The sequence below is a fragment of the Centruroides sculpturatus genome, unplaced genomic scaffold (genome assembly GCF_000671375.1).
Source record: "Centruroides sculpturatus isolate CEXI.00-Female unplaced genomic scaffold, Cexi_2.0 scaffold879, whole genome shotgun sequence".
Lineage (NCBI taxonomy): Eukaryota > Metazoa > Arthropoda > Arachnida > Scorpiones > Buthidae > Centruroides > Centruroides sculpturatus.
In genome coordinates, this window is record NW_019385173.1 from 345,465 (window position 1) to 371,848 (window position 26,384).

General features: G+C 31.6%; 2 protein-coding genes across 4 annotated transcripts in view; one reads left to right on the top strand and one right to left on the bottom strand.

Annotated features, from left to right (window-relative positions):
- LOC111635727 (baculoviral IAP repeat-containing protein 7-like) overlaps positions 1-19,122 on the bottom strand; it is a 62,713-nt gene extending 43,591 nt beyond the window's left edge. The window contains exon 1 of one of the 3 annotated variants that reach the window (XM_023380790.1): positions 18,982-19,122. The gene's annotated coding sequence lies outside the window, so the exon portion shown is untranslated. Of the gene's footprint in view, positions 1-12,097; positions 12,236-15,745; positions 15,765-18,981 lie in introns of those variants that run through there. The other 2 variants (XM_023380792.1, XM_023380791.1) reach the window with 2 other exon arrangements.
- LOC111635728 lies at positions 7,401-8,835 on the top strand. The gene has a single exon (XM_023380793.1). The coding sequence runs from the start codon at positions 7,527-7,529 to the stop codon at positions 8,520-8,522; it is 996 nt and encodes a 331-aa protein (XP_023236561.1). The 5' UTR covers positions 7,401-7,526; the 3' UTR covers positions 8,523-8,835.
- Positions 19,123-26,384: the final 7,262 nt, after the last annotated feature.

The following is a 26,384-nucleotide window of genomic DNA, read 5'->3' on the forward strand; positions in this document are numbered from 1 at the left end:
CGATGAGTCATATCATTCTTAACTTGGACGGAAAAGAAATTTCTTACAACGTTGCACTTAGTCTTTCATATTTGTTGTTAGTAATTTAAAAGACATTTTGAAACACATACGGAACGATAATAATTTTTTAAAATATAATAACACAAAAATGTAAAGGGAACTCGGGTACATTTATCGAGAGCGACAAACAATCCTTCAAAGAGCCGCATGTGGCTCGCGAGCCGCAGGTTGGCCACCCCTGCTATAAACAATGGACTATTTTTTTATGTAATATCAATTTTTGGGGGCAGAGATTTTGCAATTTTCTTAAAAGTAATCTTGCAATTCTGTACAGATACAGCTAGTGAGTCAGTATTATGATTGGAATTCATAGTTTCATTTTTTAGTTTTGTTTTCATTCGATAGGTCACACGCACAACGGTTCGGTTCTAAAATTGTTTTATCAGACCTATTGTAAGTCCGAACAGGATTAACATCAGCTGAAATACTAGTTGAGTCAGCTGTCTGTTAATATTTCACAGTTAATTGAAATATCACAATTGTGTCATATTTTACTGACCAATTAAATCATCCCACGACTGATATTTCACAATTAATTTCACAATCAATTGTGAAATTAATTGTGAAATATCAGTCGTGGGCTGACTTAATTGGCCAGTAAAATATATCAATGTGATACGATGTCGAATAATTGGACACTCGTTTACACCCAATCATCTATAAACATTACAGCAACCGGAAGCTGCCGTCATTGAAAGATCACGCATACACAAAGAATTAGCGCCGTGACTTGATTGATTTTGTATTAGAAATATCTGTATTGTGTATCTGATATTATACTTTTCATATCTACTAAGAAAACAATATTATCTCTCAATATACATAAGCCGATAACGATTCTTTAAAGAAAGTGAATCAAACACGTGAGTAAAAAATCGAGCCTAACGACACAAGTTTGTGGAATCTCGGTTAAGAGCCATTGATTTAAATCCTATAATTTATCATTTAGTTATGATGTAAGCCTTAAATTGTATTGAGTGGTGAGTTCAGATTGAGAGAAGCTTTTCAATACAGTGAAATGTCACAAATCTAGATTTGATCGACGAAACAACGCTAATAACTCTTTCAATGGAATATTGTTCTTGACGTTCTTTCGGCCTTGCATTTTTAATGTTCTAACAATCATTCCGAATTCGTAACGTCATATCTTTACCGAAACAAAATAAAAGAAGAATAATAATAATATGCCGGATATGCATGTTATCTGCAGACATTTCGACTTGATTTTATTCAAACAAAATGTAGAAGTTAAAGGGTTCAAAATAAGCTTGTAAACAAATAATACAATCTCATATTAGCAAAGATATGTTAAATTTCACAACTGTTATAATTAAATCACATATTTATGTTATAAATGATAGCTGTTAAAATTATGCAAAACCGTTCCGTTCAAATCCAATAAAATTAGTAATAGGCATAATACTGCATTGCGTATGGGTATACCTACAGTGACCATATTTTTTGGGGGAAAATAAAGGACATATCGAAGAAAATCAAAAAATACCTTATAAAATTCATAAGTTTATAACATTTATTACGAAAATAGTGGCATACAACAATGCATACATTAAAATTTTAAACAATCTGAATTATTACACATACACACATTGTAAAAATTTAAATAACATTAATTTTGATACTTTTCAGTAGAATTAATTTTTTTTTAGCGCCGTTTCACGCTTTAAAGTCATAAAATTCCATACAGTTCATTTGAAAGTTGTATTTGATGGAAATACATGCTTCTAATGTGCTTACTTTTAAATCAGTTTTTTCATTCGTCCACATATTATTCACCAATGAAAATATTCGTTCAACGGGGGCATTAGATCCAGGGAGACAAAGAAAATTCTACGATTTTACAAATGTTTTTGAAAACAATTTCTTTTGCTGTAAAATGTTCAAAAATCTCAATCCACCTTTGATGGCAGGGCTGGTTATTCTGTCACCATTCGTCGATCTTTTCGTTTGTGACATATTTTTTTACACATGAAACTTCATCAAATAATTCACCGTCGAGTATATTTACGGACCAATGATTCGAAATAAAGATATAGCTTTCCTCTACTTTCGCCCACAAAGGGATTTCGCATAATGTGACCCATTCAAACACCTCTATTTCAATAAAAAACATGTCCCAATTATTTAGATAATCTATGCACGTTTGATAAAATGTGTACACAGCATCATTGAATTTTTTGGCTTGTATATTTTCTGATTTTTCTAATGCTAAAACCACTTTTCTAATAACAATAGGAAGAAACCCCTCATTTTTTCTTTCAACTAACTTCAGCTTTAATTAACAAGTGTATCATCCATCAACTAGAGAGTTAAAAAACTATCACAAAAATCCCCATAAGAGTGTCCACCCCCTGGTACTGTCAGTGGGCCGTTTGGTTGGCGACACACTGCACTACTGCGCTCTATGTAGCAATGCAACACTGGTCGTGATGGCGTATACAAAACTAACTTGTTCAATATATTATTAAAAAAAATTTTTTTAAATTTGCGTCAACTTTACAAAATAAAGGACAAAATGCCTATTTTAGAAAATAAATAAAGTTAAAGGACAGAACAGTGAAATAAAGGACTGTCCTCTTAAATAAAGGACGTATGGTCACTGTAGGTATACCCGACTGCAACAAAGGAAATGTGTCAGTCCTGTTATAAAAGTCGCTCAGTCACAACTCTGCTAAACTTTATTTCTTTGCATTTTAAATGTTTCTTTTTTATGATTTACGCATGCTAAGCTCGTAAACTTCTTGTTAAATTTGTGTTAAATTCGAATGAAAATGATTTAATAAGTTTATTTTGGGGTCTGAAATGGATTAATCTAATTTACTTTATTCCTCATGGGAAAAAATCCGAACAGGTACACACTCGAACAGCCTTCTGGAGCGAATTAAGTTTGAGTGCCGAGGTACTACCATATAATTAAATCGCTTCATAAATACTGAATTTTTCCTTGAAAAAGCTATGATATAATACAGTACGTATAGTTGAATTAAAGATTGTAAGTAAAAATGAAAGTAATAACACGACGCTCGTGACTGGTGAATCATAAAGGAAAAAAAAAATATGACAAAGATTTAATGTGAATCATAAAATAAGCCAGCAACGAGTTGAGCAACTTTTCCGGCAAAATTTAAAATTATAGTGGCGTCATCTGTTATCGTATTTTATTTTAAAAACTTTTTATATTTTTAACTATTATAAAACGGCAAAAACATTAATTTTAACGGTAGGGGTGAGTTTTATAAAAAAAAATGTAAATGCTAATAACGAGTAAAATCTTAATATTAAGTCAGACTTCACTAGAAATGACACATGACTCCCTATCTCCCCACTCTCGATCTTTAACCACCAAAATTTAATAGAATCAATCCCCCTAATGCACAAATCTTCCTGGAAAATTTCAGATATTTTCGACAAAAGACACAAGAGTTATTAAGCTTCAAAGAGGGTGAACAAAATCGTGCCCCCTCACACTAAAATCCATAGAAAAAACTCAGTTTTTTTCTTGCATTTTTCGAAGTTTGAAAGTCCTCTGAGTCCAAATATGTAAAAATCTTGGGAGTATCTTTTTTGACCGATCGTCATATTTTCCCTCTGATATATATGACAACCGGAAAAGTAAAAATCCATATCTAAAAAAAAAAATTCACAGAAAAGCCAAGAAACATCTGTAGAAAAATTTCTGTTTCTCATACTTCTGATTGATGTCTGTCAAGAATGATTTTTTATTCCGAGAATTCAGTCCAATTTACAGACAGATCTAAAACTGATAGCGGCATTGCCGGAATCGTAAGATATATTCGAATAGAAATTAACGTTGGCTATTATTAGTTTTAGTGTTCTAGATAAATATCTTTTCACTAAGTCAAGCTACCGTTATGTCTGACAATCAAACAGTTTTGGAAACATTTAACTCTTAGTAATTTAATTTTGTACCGTATTTGAGAGTGCTTCTTGCATTTCTTTGAACTGGTGTTCATAATGCTTTCTCCATGAAGCACTTGAGATAATAGGAGTATGAAAACTTTTTAATTCCCTCATATCCGGTGATTTTATGTTGATTTAAGTAAACAGGATACTAATGACACTTTTCTTGGCCTGAGCCAGCTCTTGTTATTTCTTCCTTTTTCTAGAGCCTATAATAACTAGAGATTTAAAGACATAACTTCGTTGTTTGAAGCTATCAGAGGAAAATCCTTTATAAAGCATAGAAAAGTTTTCTATCTCCTAGAAAAATGAAAAACTTTTTCATCTTAGAAATCAGATTTGCTTTCTTATTTCTTGACTGTTATACACAGCGTATGCTATGTAAAGATATAAACATCTAAACCGGAAATTCCTCCACGATTTGTCTATCAATTCGCAGTTCGAGACGATAATAATGGCCATAAAGTACGTGAAGTTTAAAAGTTTACAAAGCTAAAAATATTTTCCCGGTACTTTTACATTAATTATATTTGTACCCTGGCTAAGTGCCAAGTTATTACGTATAGGTGGTTAAACAGCGCGGCGCGCGTTTAACGTGTGACGTATTTATTATTTAATTCTTACGTAATGTTGTTTTTTAAGTTGAAAGTCTAATATCACTGATCTACTGCATTATTAAGAGATTATTTGTAGTTTTGAGTTAATAAATATGAATAATAATTAACTTGAGTAATTTATACGTGGTAATTAGCGTATTGTACGCACTGTTAATTAACCCTTATTGTAGGTCCTACTTGAATTCTATAGAATATATGGGCTAATTTTAGTTCTAATTTAGTTTCATTTAAAATGACAGAAATGATCAATTATAAAAGTAAAATCTTCGTAATTTGCAAACCGAACTGCATAAATTATAAACACAAACAGATGCGATGACAGACTTGCGTGGGATACATTCTAAGATAATGAATCATTCATATTTGTAAAACTTATAACCTTGTTTAGAAATTAAATCCTGTCTCATTGTATCTAAAATGGATGGTTTGATTTACAGTAGAACCTCCATTATCCGGACCTCCATTATCCGGATTTTCGATTATCCGGATTGTTCAAAGTAAACAAAAATTTTTCGAATTTGCTGATTTGCACTTGGCGAATTACGACACTGTTTATGTACGTGATGGAATGCATAACTTTTTTTGTTCCAACAACGTCTCACCCGGCACAGTGGTCGTAAACTCTTAAATATATTTTACGTAGTAATAAAAATATAACTTGACATACATATTTATAAATAATTTGTATTCAAATTACATCATTTCTATGACCAAGGGCGGCGTAAGGCATGGACGACATGGGCCACCGCCTATTCCTCGCGGTCCGAAGGGCCTCGGCGCCTCGAAGGTTTATACATTACTTAAAAGCCGTGAACGTGACGAAAAAATTTTACTTGTCATAAAACGATAAATAGTTTGTCAAAATTTTTTCATAAAAATGCAGTTTCAACTGCTTTTTATTTTATAAAATCCGTCTTCTTGCGCCACCAGAGGGGCTTTTAAACAATAGGTAGTCTGTTAGTGTTGGTTAGTAGTAGTCTAAATTCAATACGAACGTTTGTTTCTTGAAAATTTGATCACGATTTAAATACAGTATTTACTTTTAATATTACCGATATGTCATCGAAAAGAAAACGTGTTGTATTATCATTAAAAGACAAATTAAAGTATCTGTTTCGATTATCCGGATTTTTCCTTATCCGGACTACCTTCATCCCCAATTAGTCCGGATAATCGAGGTTCTACTGTATTTCATAAAAAAGAGCAATAGTGTATTACAGGTAACCCCCGTATAACACGGCATTTCTATAGCACGGGTTCACTCTAACACGGTTCGGAAATTGGGTAAAACCCTCGTACAACATAAAATGTAATGAAGGGTGCGTTCTTTTATACCTCCGCGCGAGCATTCTAATTGTTTTCTTGGCTCTTTCAACAAATAATTCATTTAATGGTTAAATTATACAATTGGCACCCTTCTTTTGCCTCTAAAAGCTCATTTTAGAATTATAGATTCCTCCACACGATACTATCGATAGTGCGGGCGCCGCCATCTTTCTTTCACCGTCGCTCCTAAATGCCTACAAACGCAGCGCACTCCCGTTGCAGAGCGACCGCTATTAACGAACGCACTCACAAACTGTTACCAGTTGATGATGCTCATGCTGAGATCATATAAAATGAATAATCCTCTGGTAAAATATTTACTAAAATAAGTATTTTACCTATGAAAAAAAATGAATAATAAATCCGATTCAAATAAGGATTTAACAACATATTTTTTAATTTGTGGAACCTAACCCCCCTTTTCGCACTAGTTCTTTGTTCCGTATAACACGGATTCGCATAGCACGGCAATTTTTTGCAACGTAACTCCCGTGTTATACGGGGGTTACCTGTACTTCATGTGTAACAACTACTTAGGGGTTTTTAATTTTAAGGGACCTCCAAATAAATTTCAGTTGATTTATTGCCCTTAGCTTATGCTGCATGGCAGTACGCACATAGCTCGCGTGCAAGGTCAAATAACGTTACGGTGGAAAAGTAGTAGTACAGATAGTTTGTTATAGATTCATTGAAAAGATTCAAGTATTTATATGGGTACCGGTATAACTGACAGATTGACCTGAACGTGTGGATAAAAGAACTGTCAGTTTTTCATCATTTACACCTGTTCAAATACTGTTCAGTTTTGTTATAGTAGAGGTTCGTTATATCGAGCTTTTACTGTATTGTATTTTAAAAATATTTTTGACAGTGTCAATTGTAAATGCAATAGTAGAAATATTATTATTTAATTAAAAGAAATAAAATATTATATAAAAAATTGCTTCGAGAATGAAAAATTAAATAAAACAAAAATGTTAGCTGTGTAATACCTCGTATAATAGATAAGCATATATTTAATTCTCAGAACGCACGAAAGTTAATATCTATCTATATGGGCAGTATATGTAGAGGAATAAGCATCGAAAACTGTCCCATATATATCACAATCAAAATCAGTTTCATCTATGGCACGTGATCTATATTCTGCCAATTATATAAGACTAACATTGCCCTAGTAAACCGGAAGTAACATTGCCGTTATTTGTCTTGCGCTTTCAAGATACGTATAATTGACGATTTCAAGTACAATGTATAATCGGTTAACGAACACATGTTCGGATAACGAACACTTCACTGAACAAACATGAAAAGAAGCGACGGAAATAGCAAATGCCGATTGGTCTTCCCTCGTCTTTGGGCAACAATTCGAAACTTTTCGGAGCGCGGGAGACGTCAACATCGACGCTCAACCCTGTATATACTGATCGGATAGTATTTCTATCTCTCAGGAGAGAACAGTTGTCTCTTTTTTATTACATTAAACAAAAATCTCAGAAAAAACTTACAGCTGATTGTCCAGATACTCAGCTGAAAAGATTATTTGCCGCTCGAACGAGTTGTGTCCCTACATTCAACATTAGAATGGAGAATGTAAGCAGCACGATTGACCTAGACACAAGCAACATCTCACATGTTGAGGTTAATAGTATTTCACCTTGGTCATCTTCACCGATCGATGTTGATTTAAGCTTAAAGCAGTTCCCTAAAGAAACCACGCCAGACTACGTCTATAGACAGCACTTCGCAGAAATTCAGCATCGTAACAGGAATTTAATTCCTATATACACCGATGGATCTAAATCGGATAACTATGTTGGCTTAGCCTTTGTTTGCCAGGATGAAATTGTGGCAGAACAAATAGCACCGAATTCTTCCATCTTTTCTGCGGAGTTGCAGGCTATTTATTTAGCCTTAAAGTATATAAATCGGAAAGGTCATCGTTGCTGCGTGATTTACACTGACTCAGTTAGTGCACTTCAGGCTTTGATCTCGTATGAACGTAGTTCTCACTCCATAGTTATTAAAATTCGAAAACTAATTTGTCATCTCACTACGAGAAATTTTTTTGTGAAGTTCTGTTGGGTCCCAGGCCACGTGGGTATAAGAGGTAATGAAGAAGCTGATACAGCTGCTAAGTCAGCAAGTCCTTCACAGCATACAATGCGTATTGAAGGAGGTGATTTGAAGCTAGTCGTTAAAAAACGACTAGCAGAGAGATGGCAAAACGTGTGGAATGCACAAATCCACAATAAACTTCACGAGATCAAACCTTTGGTAGAAAATTGGACACATAATAGGCAATATGATAGGAGATCTGAGGTTATCCTTACTCGTTTGAGAATTGGACACACTCGACTGACTCATCAATACCTTTTGAAGGGAGATGACGAACCAGTATGTCAGCACTGCAACTGTGCTGTAAGTGTTAAACACATATTTTGCAACTGTGTTGCTTTTGATCAGAGTCGTAGACAGCATTTCGGAAATGCAAGCTTTAGAGACATTTTGGGCCAGAGGCCAAACCTGGATAATATACTGGACTTTCTGAAAGTCATTAATATGTATAGAGAAATATGATGATTTATTTATTGTATAGTTTTATTTACTTCATGGTGCATATTTAAATTACTGTATATATTTTTTGTTGTTTATTTATTTATTTTTTGTTGTTGTTTATTTATTTATTTATTTATATTTTAGATTTTATATATATACTACCATTGGCTTTCTAATGGTTAAACTGTTTTGTATATATGTGTTTTCCTATTTATTTTATACACCCAATCATACCATTTGTCGTGGCGCAGTATAGCCTGCATGGCTTTTATGCCAATAAAAATTAACTAACCAATTAACCAACCGGATAGTATTTCTCCGAACTTTGAAATTCTCCCTTGTAATTCCAGCCTTTTATTTTTCTGACAGAAAGAATTTTTTATAGTATTCGTGAGACTATCAGGCAGGCACTCGTTATTGCGTGGGTTTTATTTTCGTAAGGTGAGAGTATAATAGCAAAGATAAAGAATGGGCAGAGAATGCCTTGTGTTTCTGGGCAGTATGGCTTGAACAAATCTACAGTAGGGCGCAGTTCAATCTTATCTAAGAAAGAAACTGTATAATTAAGAAAACTCAAGCGGCTAAAGGAGTAACAAATATCGCATCTAAGAAATAAAGAACATTGAAGAGCTCATAATGGAACCCGAAACGGATCTGATGACAGAAGAACGCCAAGAACTCTTGAATGAAGAACATCAAGAAACTCGGTGAGATATGTTTAATTATGATAAAGAGGATTAATGCCGATATCTGCTATTAATTAAAGATCTTTTGAAGAAATGGGGAATGTCAGATCAACGGTCTTAGAAGGGCATACAAACCAGGTTGAGGTTAATAGGCTTGGGGATCTCTACAATTACAATGCTATTAATTCTGAAAATCCTGAAGAGAGAAAAGTGATCGACATTAGACAGATTCTTTAACCCCACAAACAAAAAAATATAACTAATAAAAATGCAAGACTGTATATATGTATTTTTATTATTACATATAAATAAACGTAGTAAGAAAAAATATATATATTTTTTATTTTTGGGGGTCTCCAGAAGGAATTAATCACATTCCCATACAAACCTATGGTAAATTGATAATCGGTTAACGAACAATTCGGATAGCGAACAAACGGATTATGTTTGTTAACCGATCACCCACTGTAGGGGAGACCGGGGCAAGATCGGCATGTTAAGCTTTACTTACATTTTGTGTAATAAATACTGCTGTAAACTGAAAAAAAAAGCTTTGCATATTGTCTATTGGAATGTTGCCTTACTATAGAACTGGTTAAAATCAGTTTGGAAATAAAAATAATTAAAATAATTACAACTTTACAAGAAGAGAGAAATTGCCGAAGTTGCCCCGGGTATAGGGGCAAGATCGGCAACTTCTCTCTTTTTGTAAAGTTGTAATTATTTTAATTATTTTTATTAAAGTTGCCCCTGGTATAGGGGCAACAGTAATGGGGCAAGATAGGCACGTATATAAAATTATGTTATTAACAATGTATAAGTTGGAATTCACTATTAAAACAAAGAAATACAAATCCAACACCCATTTAATATTATTACAACGAAATGCAAGTTCAAAGACATATATACATGAATAACAAATGCAAACATGTTTTCATTTATCATCTGTTTGATTTTTATCCTTTGCTTCTAATGTGGCTTTATGTTGCCGATCTTACCCCGCTAGTCATGATTTCGAAACATTAAGTACAACCCTGAGAACAGAATGCCAAGCCACGATCTGGCCACGTGAATAAGTTGAAGTTACATCCTTCTAACAGGAAAAGTAACTTTCGTTATCATGGAATTATAACAAAACCTGCCAATTCAATATAAATGGAAAAAAAATATTATATGGAATTGAACGAAAATGAAAATTTGCTTGATAATTCAACTACGCTTGTTGGAGAACAATAAAAACACTACACTCAACAAGCCACCAATAAAACTCAACTGCCTAACCTATAACCAAAGTCTCCTTTTAATTTGTTTTTTAAAAAAAGCGCTTGACAAACTTGCCCGCCTGCCGAAGTTGCCCCGGTCTCCCCTAATTATAATGCATTTTGATTTAAAAGTTCATCGTAATCTGAATATATTTTAATAGTAATTATATATTTATTAAATACTTTTCTAATAAATTTCGCGTTTATATATGAGACAAAAGCGATTCCTATTCCGAACGATAATAATGGAGGCGCATCCGATTTCGTTACGATTACCTTTATTTTACCTTTTGAAATTTAATTTTTTAAATTGTTAATTAAAATTTTTAAATTATAAACATTTTTTCATAAATATCCGTCTCGCGCCTAAGTAATCTAATTAGCTAATTTAAAATAATTCTGTGTTTTATTAAAGAAAACGTTTTCGAAAACTATTTGTAACTAAAACCAAAGCAAATTTTCCCCTAAGAAAGAATGTAAAATGGATTAATCCGTTTTCGACCCCCCAAACAAAAGTTCTTTTTAAAACATTTTAAACTATATTCATGCATAAAAATACCCACAGATGTAATATAATATTATAAAAGCAAAATATTCAGTCACCACCAACCGAAATCGAAACCGAAACCGATTTTATTTTTAATTTTAGTTTCAGTTTCGGTATAAAGACCAAATTTTTAATTATTAAAAAAAAGGCAGTGCTTTGTGGTATGTAAGACCGTCTCTAGAATATTATTCAATACACCAAAAAATAAGAAAATTAACAAGAATAAAAATACAAATTAAAAAATAAAAGCAAAATAAATCTAGTCTAAGATTCATAAAACATAAAATCAATAAAAATTGTGTATAAAAAGTGTAAAGTTATAAAATACGACAAAATTAAGGATTAAAATTAACATTATTTGTATATTACAGAAAATCCAGCAACGATTTGCTCCATTTGTTACGATATTTTAGTAAAAACGAGTATTAAAAACCACCAGAATTTAGCAGTTTTAATCCCCCGAATCAATGTTCCCTCTAATTTTTTTTTGTAGATGAGCGGAACATATACTTCTCTGAGCAAAAAATTTTTCTGAGCATATATATAAAATCTTATTTTTTCCTATAAAAATTAAAATAATTAATTATAAAGTAGAGATTAAAATTCATTTTAAAACATACTTTTATACAAAATATTATCTTTTGTCAATGATTTAATGTATTTAATCGAAATATAGGCACCAATAATCATGTTGCAGACAGAATGAGAAATAAGTAAACAACAATTCAAATCAGTGTGTGCATGCTCGCCTGTGCGGCACATAAATTCTCGTGCGCGGCAACAATTTGAGCAGCTTAGAGGGAACATTGCCCCTAATACGTAAACCTCCCTGCAAAATTTCAGAAATTTTCAACAAAATCACAGCAGTTACTAAGTTTGAAAGAGGGTGAACAAAATCGTGGTCCCTTCACACACACTAACATCCATACATACAGAAAAAATCCCGAACTTTTTTGAATTTCTCGACGTTTTAAGGTTAGAAATGGGGGAGCGAGCATTTTTTCACCGATCATCATACTTTTCCTCTGTTATGGAAAATGATAATACAGGGTCTTCCAGAAAGAATTTATCATTTTAAATTAGTGTAATTGTTATTATTACCTGAAAAGTGTACGATGTACAGTTAGAGTTGCCACCTTTTCAAAATCGCTGACCCGGACGGCAGGTGAGGTTTGTTCGAACAGAAGTTCCTGACTCATGCGCAATGTCATTTTGCAATGCGAAGGAATAATTTGCAGAGCATGCCGGTTCTACATCAGTTACAGTAAGCGACTAAGGAGACTTTGATAGGAGTAACGCAAGTGACCTAATTCTATTGGATATTGGAGGTGTATATGATTACGAATGAATCGTACAAGCAAATATATGCGACGGTTTGCATATAATTTTGTACATATTCATTTCAACTTGCACAACCCGGAGAAATATTAATTAACCCCGGAGCCTGGAGATAACTCACTCAATCCCGGAGTCTCCGGGTCAAACCCGGACAGGTGGCAACCCTATGTACAGTACACTAATTGATAGAGTAACTGTCATTTCAGAAGTTGAAACACCGACTTTTTATTTCATTCTGATATTATGAGTCCACCTGGACTTTTTCCCTTATAAATGTGCCCTTTTTCCTGAAACTCATTACCAACAAAAATGTTACTCACTTCGAAATTTTTCATGAAATTCATGTTGCAAAATAATGATAATGATTAGTTGGGTCTAAAAATATGTTCGATATCCCGCAAAAACTCAAAAAACCGCATCTGCACCTGTAAATCTTGCACATCGCTTTCTCTTAACACTTCCGTTTGTTAAAACTTCCATTGTTAACACTTCCATTGTTAACGCTTTCACTCTTAACACTTCCATTGTTAACACTTCCATTCTTGACACTTCCATTGTTAACACTTCCATTGTTGACACTTCCATTATTAACACTTTCATTTTTGACACCCCCATCGTTAACACTTTCATTCTTAACACTTCCATTGTTAACACTCATTCTTAACACTTTTATTCTTAACACTCCCATTGTTGACACTTCCATTTTTGACACTCCCTTTGTTAACACAAAAAAGGCAAACAAGATTTAATTTTGAGTTTAATAAGGATTTTTTAAAAATATTGTAAATGTTAATGCAACTATCAAGTTTTGTTTTATCTTCGACTGATCTGAGAATTTCACGAAATTCAATCAGTGTAAGTATAGTTTTTCTACAACAAAAATGGTATCAAAAATTCATCAACAAAAAAAAAAATGATATAACCACGGGTTTTATCCGAAATTAGCAGAGATTTGTATGGAAGATATACATCAGCAAATATCGTATATGCAAGGAATACAAGGCAACACAATTCGGGATTTTTTCTGTATGTCCGTGGTAATTTGTGTGCATGTGCAGGGTGCACGATTTTGTTCACCCTCTTTGAAAGCTTAATAATTCCAGTGCTTTTTGTGGAAATTTTCTGAAATTTTGAAGGAAGGTTTGTGTATTAGGGAGATTGAAATTTTATTAAATTTTGGTGGTTAAAGGTTGACGAGGTGGAGAGATAAAGGGGATCGTGTGCCATATCTATAGTAGGGTTGGACTTAATGACTATTTTACTCGTTATTAGCATTTGAAATTTTTTTATATAACCCATCCCCTTCCTGAAAATTAAGCTTTTTGCCATTTTATAATAATTAAAAATATAAAACGTTTTTAATAATAAAATATCATAACAGATGACGCTACACATAAAATCTTAAATGTCGCCGGGAAAGTTAAGCAAATCGTCGTTGGATTTTTACCTTAAATTACGTATATTTGCTGTTTTGAGTTTATCGAAATAGATATTGTTCAGGATCTAGTGATGGATTAATTCACTTTTCATTATTTTTAATGAGAAAATTCATTCGGACTACGAAAGATTCAGAGTTCGAAATAGTCCGATATTCTTCAAGTAACTTTAAACAATTTAATTAGTAAATATCAATGATAGTTGTTCTTTAATGTCTGATAACATAACTGGCGTGCAATCTACGATTTTAAAAGAATATTTAAAAATAATATTTATTCGTGACGCATCAGGTAACATAAACCTTTTGTTGTATGTTCCTTGGAACCAAGCATAAAATTGCTATTGAGAACTTATCAAACAGGAACACTCCTTCAAGAACTTCCCACGGGAACTTTTCCTATCTTGAGGAGTATTCCTGTGATGAATTCTCAAAAGCAATTTTATTACAGGTGTTTAAAACAGGGTTGTCCAAAAAATATTGTATTATTGACAGTAAAAAAAATTGTACTCACACAAAATGAAAATAAATTGAACGCGATTTTTGACATTGCCTTTCTTTTATAATATCGTTAATATCTGCTTTTATGGCACTAGACTTAATTCTAAGAATGTTAGTTAAACGGAAATCACTCAATCTATTTATTTCAGCGGTTTTGATGTTTTTTCATGCATAAAAAATATAAAATTACTGATTTCTAGTACCAATTACGCCATTATGACATTAAAGTGTATCCAGTTTACGACATACTTTACCAAAATAAGTGAAAACGGACCTAAACAATTTAGGGTGCGGTTGGCCGCATAGAAATATTAAGTGGGCCGCAGTGCGATCTTCGGACATCCCTGTTGGAAAGGGCATTAGATTAAGAAGACATTTTTGTCATACTTCTGTGAAATAAATTAACCATTTTTATGTTTAGTTAAGAGAAATGTACAAACAATTGCAACCAAGTACCTTAAACCCTGTATTAAATGAACTTTGTCTATTTCCTGACATTCGAAACACAAAGTAATTAAATCAAGATTGCTGTTTTTAGAAGAATTCTTATTGTTTACAATGTAATAACTATCTGATTCATCTCACAAAACTTTTCATTGAAATTATAGAACATCTAAATTATTACTAAATTTAACTTAATTAAGATGTATTGTGTAATGACAACAATATTTTATATACAAACACAAGTAAATAACTGAATTTAACTTTGAAACTTAGACTTGGTATTCTAGCTATTATAGTAAGTGGAAAGTTCAGAATTATGTACTAACCAAATAGTTTATAATATTTATAATTTATTTTAAAATAATTATAATTAAATTAAAACAATTTATTATTTTATAAAGCAATACACCTTATCTGTATCGTGTAAGCGTCTGTTCGAATTATCTAAATGCTAAAATTTAAAATTAATGAAAATAATGTAACGTTGATTCTGTAGAAAATGACAGCACTAGAGTTCCTATAGACTCATAGAGTAATGCATTTCAATATTGATTCTTAAACTTTTCTTGTATAAAAGCTTATACCTATCACTGCGAGAAAAATGACATAAGTCAAAATTTCAATTATGCGGATTACCCAACACTTGGGCGACTTGCCTAAGGGGATGCCTTCAGGAAAGTCATTTGAAGAGTAACTGACTCTATTCAGGCGTTACAAAGGTGAAGAAAACCCGGAAAACTCCACATTCTGGCGAGGCGCGAACCACACGACCGAACTCCCAGTGTTCAGGGAATGAAAGAAGCTAACACTTGTGGGCGCACCTCTTTTGTAAGAAATAATATAAAACGATTTGAAAATTTTCAATTTGTTCTCTGTTTCAAAAATCTACATTGTATTTTTACAAAATAAATGCGAAACAATAGAAATCGAAACTACATGCAATATAGCTATCACAATATCAATTGATTAATTGATATTGTGATAGCTGTAATTAACAGCATTAAATAAAATGAAATATATTAAATACATACTGTTTCACAAGTACACCACCAATTTCCAGGAACTTCTTTAGTTTGTACAAAATTACGATGATAAACTACTAACTAGCAGACCGAAAACCGGATAGATTAGTTTAATTGTTTATAGATGACGTTCGTGCTTAGTTATATTATTTACACTGCATTTGTTGATGATATTCTTACCTTATTTTGCTTAGACCTAAATTTTACTCTAGAGAGTGCCGAGTGGCCGATTTTATAAAGTAAATATTATTTTCTAAAATTTTCCACTTTGGAAAGTTATGCAACTCGTTGCATAACTACTTGAGGCGGAGCAAGAGCGAAGCCCAGTGTTGCCGTTCCTAATACATTTGTACTTTTCTGGTACATTTTGCCCTCTCCAGTAAATTGAAAGTACATTTAGATTTTTAGTACATTATAATATTTCAAGTACCATTTACGATACAAATTAATATTTCACGCCTTAACGAAAAAATGAGAAAAAATTAGTTTAATAAAGTCTCACTAGTGTCACTGCTTGCTAATTTAAATTATCCAATCACAACATACAAATGGTGTGTGTCCGTCGACGTCAGCAACATAGATAGTTGCACGTGTAAACGGTCTTGACTCAGTGGTCTTCTTTCACACGTTCAGTTGTCTGCACATTCTCATCAGGACCTTGACAAAATTTTTCATGCCACGTGGTCCAAACAATTCAACTCCGTCAAACAAAAATAATGGACAGGTAAGGAAATCAATGATTTTAAACTTTTGTCGTCAATAATATCAAAATATCCGTTAAGTCAGAAACAAATTATTACAGAAAATAGTTTTGAAATTGTACGAGTATAAATAATATAAATACTTTTATATTATTTTCTACCACTATAATTTAATTCTTAAATTATGAACTTCAATTTTAGTAATCGTAGTAAAAGAAATAAGGGTTAATGTTACGTATGGTTCCAAAATGGCCGCGCTTCCGACTGTTCCAAGGTCTATATAAGAAGATCAGGACACGCGTGATCTACTTCTTGAGCTGCCATTTTGGGGTTTTTTGAGTTGCATGTTTTAAGCAAACTTGTACGAGCAGTCAGTTTTATATGACATTAATTAAACTAAAATTGCATAAATCCTGTAATTTCCAGTCAAAAATATAATAATAATTTCGGATGATTATGCAACCCCAATTTTATGTAACGTTTTCATCAAATAGTTTAAAAGAAACAAGCATCCTTATCTTTTGCTGTCGTGATTGAAATTAATTAAATAGGTACTAAAACTGATGCAATTACGTATATACCACTTCGTAAAGCGATGCAATAACATCAAAATAATTTAAAGTATAATAAAGGATAAAATAATATAACAAATTTATAATTATTTTTTAAAGCACGATTGGTTGTAAAATTAAGATGGAATTCAATAGTATTAAATGTTGTCAATGTAATGCTCATTTTATAATAAGTTTTTAGATGTGTAGATATATTTTTAATTTTAAATAGCTTTCAAAAAATTCCAAAAATAAATTACGTACCTATATATATATATATAGGCACGTAAACATAGTATTCATAGAACTAGTACATTTTGAAGGAAAATAGTACATTTTTTGAAGGCGCTTCAGTACGTTTTGAAATTTTATTGCGGCAACACTGGCGAAGCCTCCTCTATGAGACTTACAGAATTGTGTTCCTTCTCAAAATCTGTTCGATCGACTTTGATTAACCTTTGCCATTTTACATTAATTGTCACAAGGAATCCAAAAACGTATAAAAATTAGGTATCCTTGACTTCGTTTTTTATGTATAGAGGTAGGGCTATTAAAGCAGGGTTTCTCAACGTGATCGGTATTGACCCGTTAGGGGTTGATGAAAGTTTGAGGGGATCACTAAAACTTTGCAAATATAAAAGAAAATTATTTTAAAATATTTAAAATTTCACATATTTTTTTTTTGCTCTTAAATAAATGTAGGAAAACGTCTTTTAAAAATTATGTAAGAGGTATGGCATATATAGGATATTATACAGTACATAGTATATTATTGAAGGGGTTCAACAGTGAAAGATTTCTTAAAAAAATCAATACACGAAAAAAATTGAAAACTTTGCATTAGTGACATTGTCCATGCTCTGTGATGCGATTGAGTGCGCCTAACGGAACGTAGGCGCGAAAAACGAAGAAAACACAAGAACAAAGCCATGGATCTCTCTCCGTACCTGTCCCAAGGAAACAGGTACGAGGATAGCCACTTTCGTGGCGTCAAGTGCAAAGTTCACCTGTCCACGTCCGTCAGGTGTAAGGATCATCTCTCCTATGCCTAACAGGTGCAGAGATCCCTTTTTTCTGGCTCCGCCTCAATTCTATCGTAATACGACAAAATCGTGCGATGTCCTAGTTATACTTAACAAACACAAACCTAAAATTGTGTGAGGCGTCATTTGTTAAAATATTTTATTTTAAAAATAACTTATATATTATTAATTATTTTGAAAAGGCAGAAAGCTTAATTTTAGAGTAATGAAATTTGTTTTTTAAATTGTAAACGCCAATAACGAGTAAAAATCCGTCTTCACTCGAGATATGACACATGGCCTCCTGTATTTTCCCATTCCTCAACTTTTAACCATTAAAATTTATAAGAATCAAGTTACCGCGCCAAATTTCCTTTCTTAATGATTATCATAAGATACATGAGAATGATTAACAAAAAGAGACGCCAACACACAAACACGTAAGAAATTTTTTTCCCGTTTCAGATTTTCCGGATTTAAGGATCTCAAAACGTCGAGATTTGCAAATATCCCGGGGAGTCAGAATGAAACTGACTCGGAAAATCAAACCGTTTCCGAAGTAAATTTAAAACAATGTTTTCGGTTTTCCGTCACAATCACCGTTATTATCACCATTCTTTCAGGTTAACACTCATAATAGAGAGAGGTTGCGGCCGAAGTTTTCATCTCTAAAATGTGAACGTCAAACGTTGAGCGCCGACATCTTGCAAGCCTAGAAGTTTGGCAATGGCGTTTGGAACGTCGATCATGATTCCACTGACGTTCCAAACGCCATTTTCAAACTTCTAGGCCTTCAGAAAGGCGCCGCTGAACGTTCGACGTTCACGTTTTTGCGTCGGCCACAATCTCTCTACTCTATAAATTCTAAGCTAACGTTACTAATAATTTACAGCTTGATATTAATTTAATTTTTATTATCTAAAATACATTTAAAACAATTTTTGAATTAACTAAAAATAAATTTTCCTTACATGATGTTTGTAAAACTTGGATTTCTTTCTGTTTCCTCTTCAAGAGATCTTCACTATTTGATTTAAACTATATGAAAGAAAAACTCGTGTAAAGATAAACTATTATAAACAAACAATTACTTATTGTGACAATGTTTAATGATATTTGAATTTAAAAACAAGTTTTCCGTATCTGGTCTCGATTTTCATGTATCTAACTCCATTCTCGAGATGAACGAAGGACGGACGGACGGACGGACGGACGAACAGACAGACGACAGTGGGAATGTTTAGGTCTGCAATTTGAAAATTCAGCCTAATTTTAATTAATTAAGATCATTTGTTTTCTCGTATCAATTTTTAAATGAAAATAATTATATTTTTCTAAGCAAAATGTATGTAAAATAAAATAAATTTCTATGGATTATGCTGTAGAAGTTTTATGATTATGATATATGGTCTCCGATTAAAAAAGGTAAATTCAAGTAAAGTAAAATTATTCAGTAGAAGAATTAGAGAGCTTCTCACAAAAAAAATTAATAATAATAATAATAATAATAATACAGTCGAAAGAGGTATCGAGTATTCAATATATTAATTTAAAAAGTATTTTATGCATTACAAAGAGGTCAAAGTTTAATCCTTGACAGCTTTGGGAATCTGACGATCGATTTAAAGCATCATGTCATCTATCTATCTTAAACTTTATTAATATTAATTTGCTCAGCATTGTTTTAAACTACGGTATTTCTTCTGTCTTACCATCAGGCCCACCGTAAGCGGGCGTGCAAGGCCTGCACCGCACGCGGGCGGCACGTCCTGGGGGCGGCAAATCGAGCGATCGGTCACGTAATATTCAAAGTCATTGTCATAATACCCACCCTACTTATAGCATAAGAAATGTCTTCGCATCGAGAAAAAACTCCGACTGGCGCGCAATTACTATATTCTTATTTATATTGTAGCGTTAACAGCTTCTGTATTGGCATTTATCAGAATTAAGATGCAATGCGAAACGTCTGTCGGCAGGTTGAACCATCCGGCGGCACCCGAAAGCCAAGTAGTACACATAGTCGTGCTGTATGACAGAAGTTGACAGGACTGGCGAAAATAGGGAATCCCCACAGAGCTTCCTTCTCAGTTTGTACTTGTACGCATTCGAACAGTTCTATCGCATATCAAATCGCAATTATTTTGTTAATAGAGAGGTTGCGGCCGACGTTTTCAACGCGAAAACGTGTACGTCGGACGTTCAGCGCCGCTTTCCTAGAAGTTTGATAATGGTATTTGGATTGTCGGTGGAATCATGCTCGATGTCCCAAACACCATTGCGAAACTTCTAGGCTTACAGGAAAACAGCGCTGAACGTCCGACGTACACGTTTTCGCGTTCAAAACGTCGGCCGCAACCTCTATAATAATTCTTCTGACATGGGTCTAAGTATAATTAATGATATTTTAACTTGGTTAGGATTTAAATCTGAAGCTTAAAGACGATTCGAGTAGTGAAACAGACATTGACGGTATTGATTTGTTTAATGAAATGAAAACTTTAAAGTTGCATTTTCCAGAAAACCAGTCTAATGATCCACAAACCCTATTAGAACATCTTTTTACCAAATTTCAACATTTTCGAACGCAGCAATAGCGCTAAGAATATTACTTACATTGCCGGTTACAGTTGCATTTGGTAAAAGGTCCTTTTCAAAGTTAAAAATTATAGAAAAACTATTTAAGATCAGCAANAGTCAGTTTTATATGACATTAATTAAACTAAAATTGCATAAATCCTGTAATTTCCAGTCAAAAATATAATAATAATTTCGGATGATTATGCAACCCCAATTTTATGTAACGTTTTCATCAAATACAGTATATGCTTATCTAGAGTTATCGTACGTTACAAATTTTGTACGGTAACTCTATATTACTATTTAAATGTCACCCGTAATCAATTACACCAGCATCAGTACAATCAAATATTTTTCTGCGGATCGGTGAGTTTTTCGCGGATCGTTGGTTGAAATACACTGCAGTAGAGCATCGATTATCCGAAATAATCGGGCGAGACAATTTCGTCAAACTCGGTACGAAAAGAATGAAAAGATGATAAATATCTTAAATAAAATAAAACTTTCAATTTAACTTTCAACTGTTCAATTTAATTCTAGTACAGTACTAAAAAAGATATCTGATACACATGATTGATAAAAAGTAACGAAAAGATTGTCTAACAGAGACTAGTTTTTATCAAAGTTTTTAAATGTTCGATTAAAAAAATCTTCGACTTTACATTTTAAATCTTTGAATCAAATTCGAGAGAAATTAACCCCAGGAGAAAAATTAATTAAGTAATTTTGAAATTATGTTTGGTTTATTAATTAAAAATTCGTTTAGATTGTTGTTGTAACAACCGAACAATAATTTAACGAATAATTTTATTGTGTTTTTAGAATAAAATAGAAAGAACTTTAACATCACTTCTAGAGAATCAATTTTAATTAATATTTTAAAAACAATAAGAAAAAAAACACAAATTATAACAATTAAAATTAAAAATGCATGTTTTTAAGCAGAAAACTTAATAACTCATGGCAAAGAAAAATCCAATATATTGATAAATTCTTTTTTGATTTTTTAATGTGATTCATAGATGTTTTGAATGAAAATCTTCAACATTTTGTCTTATGACTCAGATTTATTATTTTGTCTAAGACAACAATGATTCATTCCGTAGAAAAATTTAAAAATCACTGTGTTAGCTCTGTTAACGGTTTGAGCACTGAGCTGTACTTAAAAACGAAAACGAACTGCCGAACTCATTGCCAGTCACTGTCCGCTCAACCACCAAGAAGCCAACAATTCCTTATTTTTCTTGTTTTATTATCAAAACAGGATACAGTGTAGGATTCTTTTGTTTTATTTCGTTAACATTTTTTTTTATGTTGAAGATAGTTAGTTTAGAATAGCTTTACATTTTTTAGGCCCCAAAAAATTTCCGCTAAAAAATTCATATTTAGACAATTCATCTCCCTGAAGCTGGGGATTTCTTCAACTTGGAAATATTAATATTTCCGGATCACTTCCTACGAACGAGCGGGGAACCTGAACCATATTCAATATCTCAGAACTTTAAGTAAGAAATCTAATCGGTTAGGAGGGCGCAGTGTTAAACTAATCATATAGCCTATATGCAAACTTCTGACTTTAATTAAATACGGGGTGGCCCAAAAGTCATTTAACCATTAATTAAAAAGACTACGTTTTGACACATTTTTAGAATCCTTTGAATACTGTTTCGAGCGTTTCATAATTCAATCGATGCCACAGTTAACCGACTTTTAGACCATTCTATGTATTACATAGAGTTATTCATATTTGTGTGTGTAAATTTAAAAATAAAAATTAATTTAATTTACTTCTGTTTAGGAATTTAAAAAAATTTAATATTTAGAATTAAGTTAAAATATCAGTATACTGCATTACATGTATTGGTATGTACTGTACTGTACAGTACACTACATTTTAAACACGATAAAATCTACTTTAATATAAATAATCAATAAATCAAATCTACATAAATTAGGAATTGTGTTTATAATAAATTACACGTATTATTTCTATTATAATATTTATATATATTTTGAAATTGGTGTAATCGCTTTCAAGACTGTTCTATCCGTTGATGAGTTTAGTGTTTACCGATACAGACTGTAGTGTAGACGATGATATCATATTGTTACGTCATCTGAACCGTTGTCTGGGAAAATCCCAAACACTTGCATCTCCACGTGGTCTGTAGATGATGCTACTAGACGAAATAATGCGTAACTTTTTCGCGTTCGATTTCAGATAAGGTTTATTGTTAATCATGAATTGAGGTAAGTACTTTTAATAATATCATAATTCAATAGAAGAAAGTTTATAATATTGAAATTGAATACTTAATTAATGAAAGTGTTTATTTCATCTTACTCTCATGATTCCTTCATCAATGTCATTAATTCCTTCTATTCTATTCTATTCTTCTCCCTCCTTGTTCATATGGAGATCACATTTAATTCCTTCATCAATGTCATTAATTCTTATAATTAAAAATTATTTTCTTATTAAGTAAGGATGCTTAATAAATCATTTTTATTCTGTTAATAAATAGGAAATATCAAAATGCCATATTGATTTGAAGCTGAATTTAATTATATTCTTAAAAAATACCTAAACTTGCTTTTTAAATAATTAATCATTGAAATAAAATTATTTTAAAATGACTATAATTGGTAAATAATTAAATTAAATTAAATTACTTACCAATTACAATTATAAACTATAGTTTAATTAAATTATATAATTATGACTATAATTTAATTAAAAAGTAATATAAGTGCTTGTTTACATTGAAAACCATGCATTCATTGCAAAACTTTGCAAAAAATGTTTTTTATCTGATTAAAATTATTTAAAAATATAAATAAATTTTTTATTTATATTCTTTTTTAAAATAATATCGATTAAGTAAAAATCAAAATTTTGATTAACAGGCCATTATATAGAAAGAAAATTACTTTTTGCAAACTAATGTAATTTTAACAAACTTAACCAAGTATTATTATTAAGAGAAACAATAACAGTAAAAAGAAACAATATTTGCTTGAAAAGGTTAACAGTCTACAACATTAAGTGCAAATTACACACTATGTGTATACCTTTTGAAATGCACACAACCCAGCTCACTGTTGTAAAGAATTTATTTTGGCGGTAGGGTTAAGTAGCAATAAGGTGATTGGGTTTTATTTTTTGTGCAGACGCTCTATCATTGCATTTTCTGCACCCCCTATGACACCACCTGGTTCGGTCGCACCATTTGCACTGCCCAAGGGCCACCCCTGCCTATAGGGATTGGTAATGCTAGATAAATATGGTTGCTGAGAATTACTAAAAATAGGGCTAACTAACATGCTACACCATACCATAAACTCTGTATTGACTTGATATTAATATTGAAATACAGTAATTAAATGCAAATTAAGACAAATAAAGATAAACTTAACTTAATGTAAAACAGTTTTATCACAAAAATAGTTTTGTGAATATAGTCTGCAGTGTGCAATTTTAGTTAAATGGCAGTGGGGACAAATGTGGTGTACTTGCTCATGGTGTGGCACACCAAGTTACATTTCTTCTTCTAGAAATTGATTTAATTTTTATTTATAAATATTATTTCTTTGATATCTTTTGCCAGTTGCTTGAGTTCCAATTAGTGGAGAGTCTACTGTATATAATTAAAATATTAAAAGATATAACAACTAAATATAAATAGTTAGTTNTGTCAACATGCTAGTAGGTCTTCCTGAAAGAGATGCTTTTTATCCTGTTATACACCAAACATCATTATTTCTCATCATTTAAATATGTAAATAAGTTTAATAATATTTTAAATTTCTTCTTCTTCTTCTTCTTTTTTTTTTTTTACTTTCCCTAGCTCTGTTATATATAACAGAGATAAAGTTTGGCAATTGGTCAAAAAATAACTTCCCCAAGATTTTTATATTTTTTGACTTAGAACCTTGAAATATCAAGAAATGCAAAAAAATAATTAAATTGGTTTTTTGTATGTATGGATGTTAGTGTGTGTGTGTTCATGTTTGTGTATGTATGTGTGTGTGGCACAATTTTGTTCACCCTCTTTAAAGCTTAATAACTCCTGTGCTTTTTATTGAAAATTTCAGAAAATTTTTCAAGGAGGTTTATGCATTAGGGGATTGATGCTGTTATATTTTGGTGGTTAAAGGTTGATGGGGAGATAAAGGGGGTCATTTGTCATATCTCCAGAAGAATGAGACTTAATGACACTTTTACTTCTTATTAGCATTTACAATTTTTTATAAAAACTATCCTTACCCTCAAAATTAAGCTTTTTCCCCTTTTATAATAATCAAAAATTTAAAGTGTTTTTTAAATAAAATATTATAACAGATGGTGCCATACATACAGTTTTAAATGTTGCCAGGAAAGTTAGGCAACTTGTTGCTGGATTTTTTTTTTTTTTTTTGTTAAATATATAAAAATTATATACTTACAAATTTTTAAGAATATAAAATAATTTAAATTATTTTTCTAGCTGCACTCAGACACCCAAAATGAGCCGAACAAATCTTAAACAGCAATTGATGAGAGAACAAGTGGAACAACAAAACAAGAGAGAACAACAATATGAAAGATTAACAGGAAGGTTGCCAAATTCCATTAGTGTGCAACATTCTGCAAATAATAAAACATATAATTTTCCAAAGGTAAATTTCTATTTTGAATTTTCATTTAAATATAATTTGGGATCACCAATTATTGGCTGAATTTGAAAAACCTGAATCAGAGATATAGTGTCAAAAATAATTGGCAGATTTTCAATTATTAAAAGTAAATGCAAAAAAAATTTGATAGAAAATATGATAATTTTTAACTTCAGAACTACTAAACCTATTCAGCTTCTAGCAAAACATGTAAAATGTAGCAATTTACAAATATTTTTCGGAATCCACTTTAATCCCAGTTCAGGTTTACAGAGTTCATTTCGAATTGGAGTGCATTGAATAAAACACACATGTAGAATTTAATGACATGGAAGTTGAAAACATTTAGTGATATAAAGAGATAAATGTTTCCAGTACTAGTGAAGTATATTTTGATAATTTTTAATTTTATTGTAATAAAATTTACAATAAAATATTTTCAAGTATGGTTAGAATTGCTAACTCCTCTCCATTTGGGAAGGCACTCCTCCACTGAACTGTATTATCCTCCTGTTTGCCTTATTATTACAATTTTAATTTTTTGTTTTTGCTTATTTTACTCATTTTTGTTTATCATATTTGAAATATTTTCAACAGATGGCGTTCCATTAATTTACTTTCTTATTCTAAACTAATAGTTTCATCTTTATCATTCACTAGAATAATAGAAACAGAAAGACATTACTATTAATCAGAGTCAGACAAGCAAATAAAATTTAGGTACTCAGAGTGGAGTTGTGCAACATATGGTAATAATTCTAATATTGAGTTTAGAACATTGCTTATTGCCTATTTAATGTTTTATAATTTACAGTTATTCAATGAATATTTGTAACAAACTACTTTGTTATAAATGTCCTCCATTATATAATGTCTGTATAATGTTCTCCTTTTTTGTACAAGAAAGTTGGCAACCCTAAGTGTAGTAAGTTAATAAGAAGCAAAATTAAAAAGCAAAATAAAAAGCAAAATTGAACATTATATATAATTCGTTTTTTATAAAATAAAAATAATATATATATATATATATAATAATAATAATAATATGAAAGTGTTTTTGTGTTAGTTTTTAACAGTTTTCTTGCTTCTTCAAATATAATCTTGTATCTATCTACTAATTTCTTAATGCAGTTTAAGA

Excerpts from the sequence above, each read along its gene's own strand:
- LOC111635728 (XM_023380793.1), top strand. The coding sequence starts at position 7,527 with ATGGAGAATGTAAGCAGCACGATTGACCTAGACACAAGCAACATCTCA.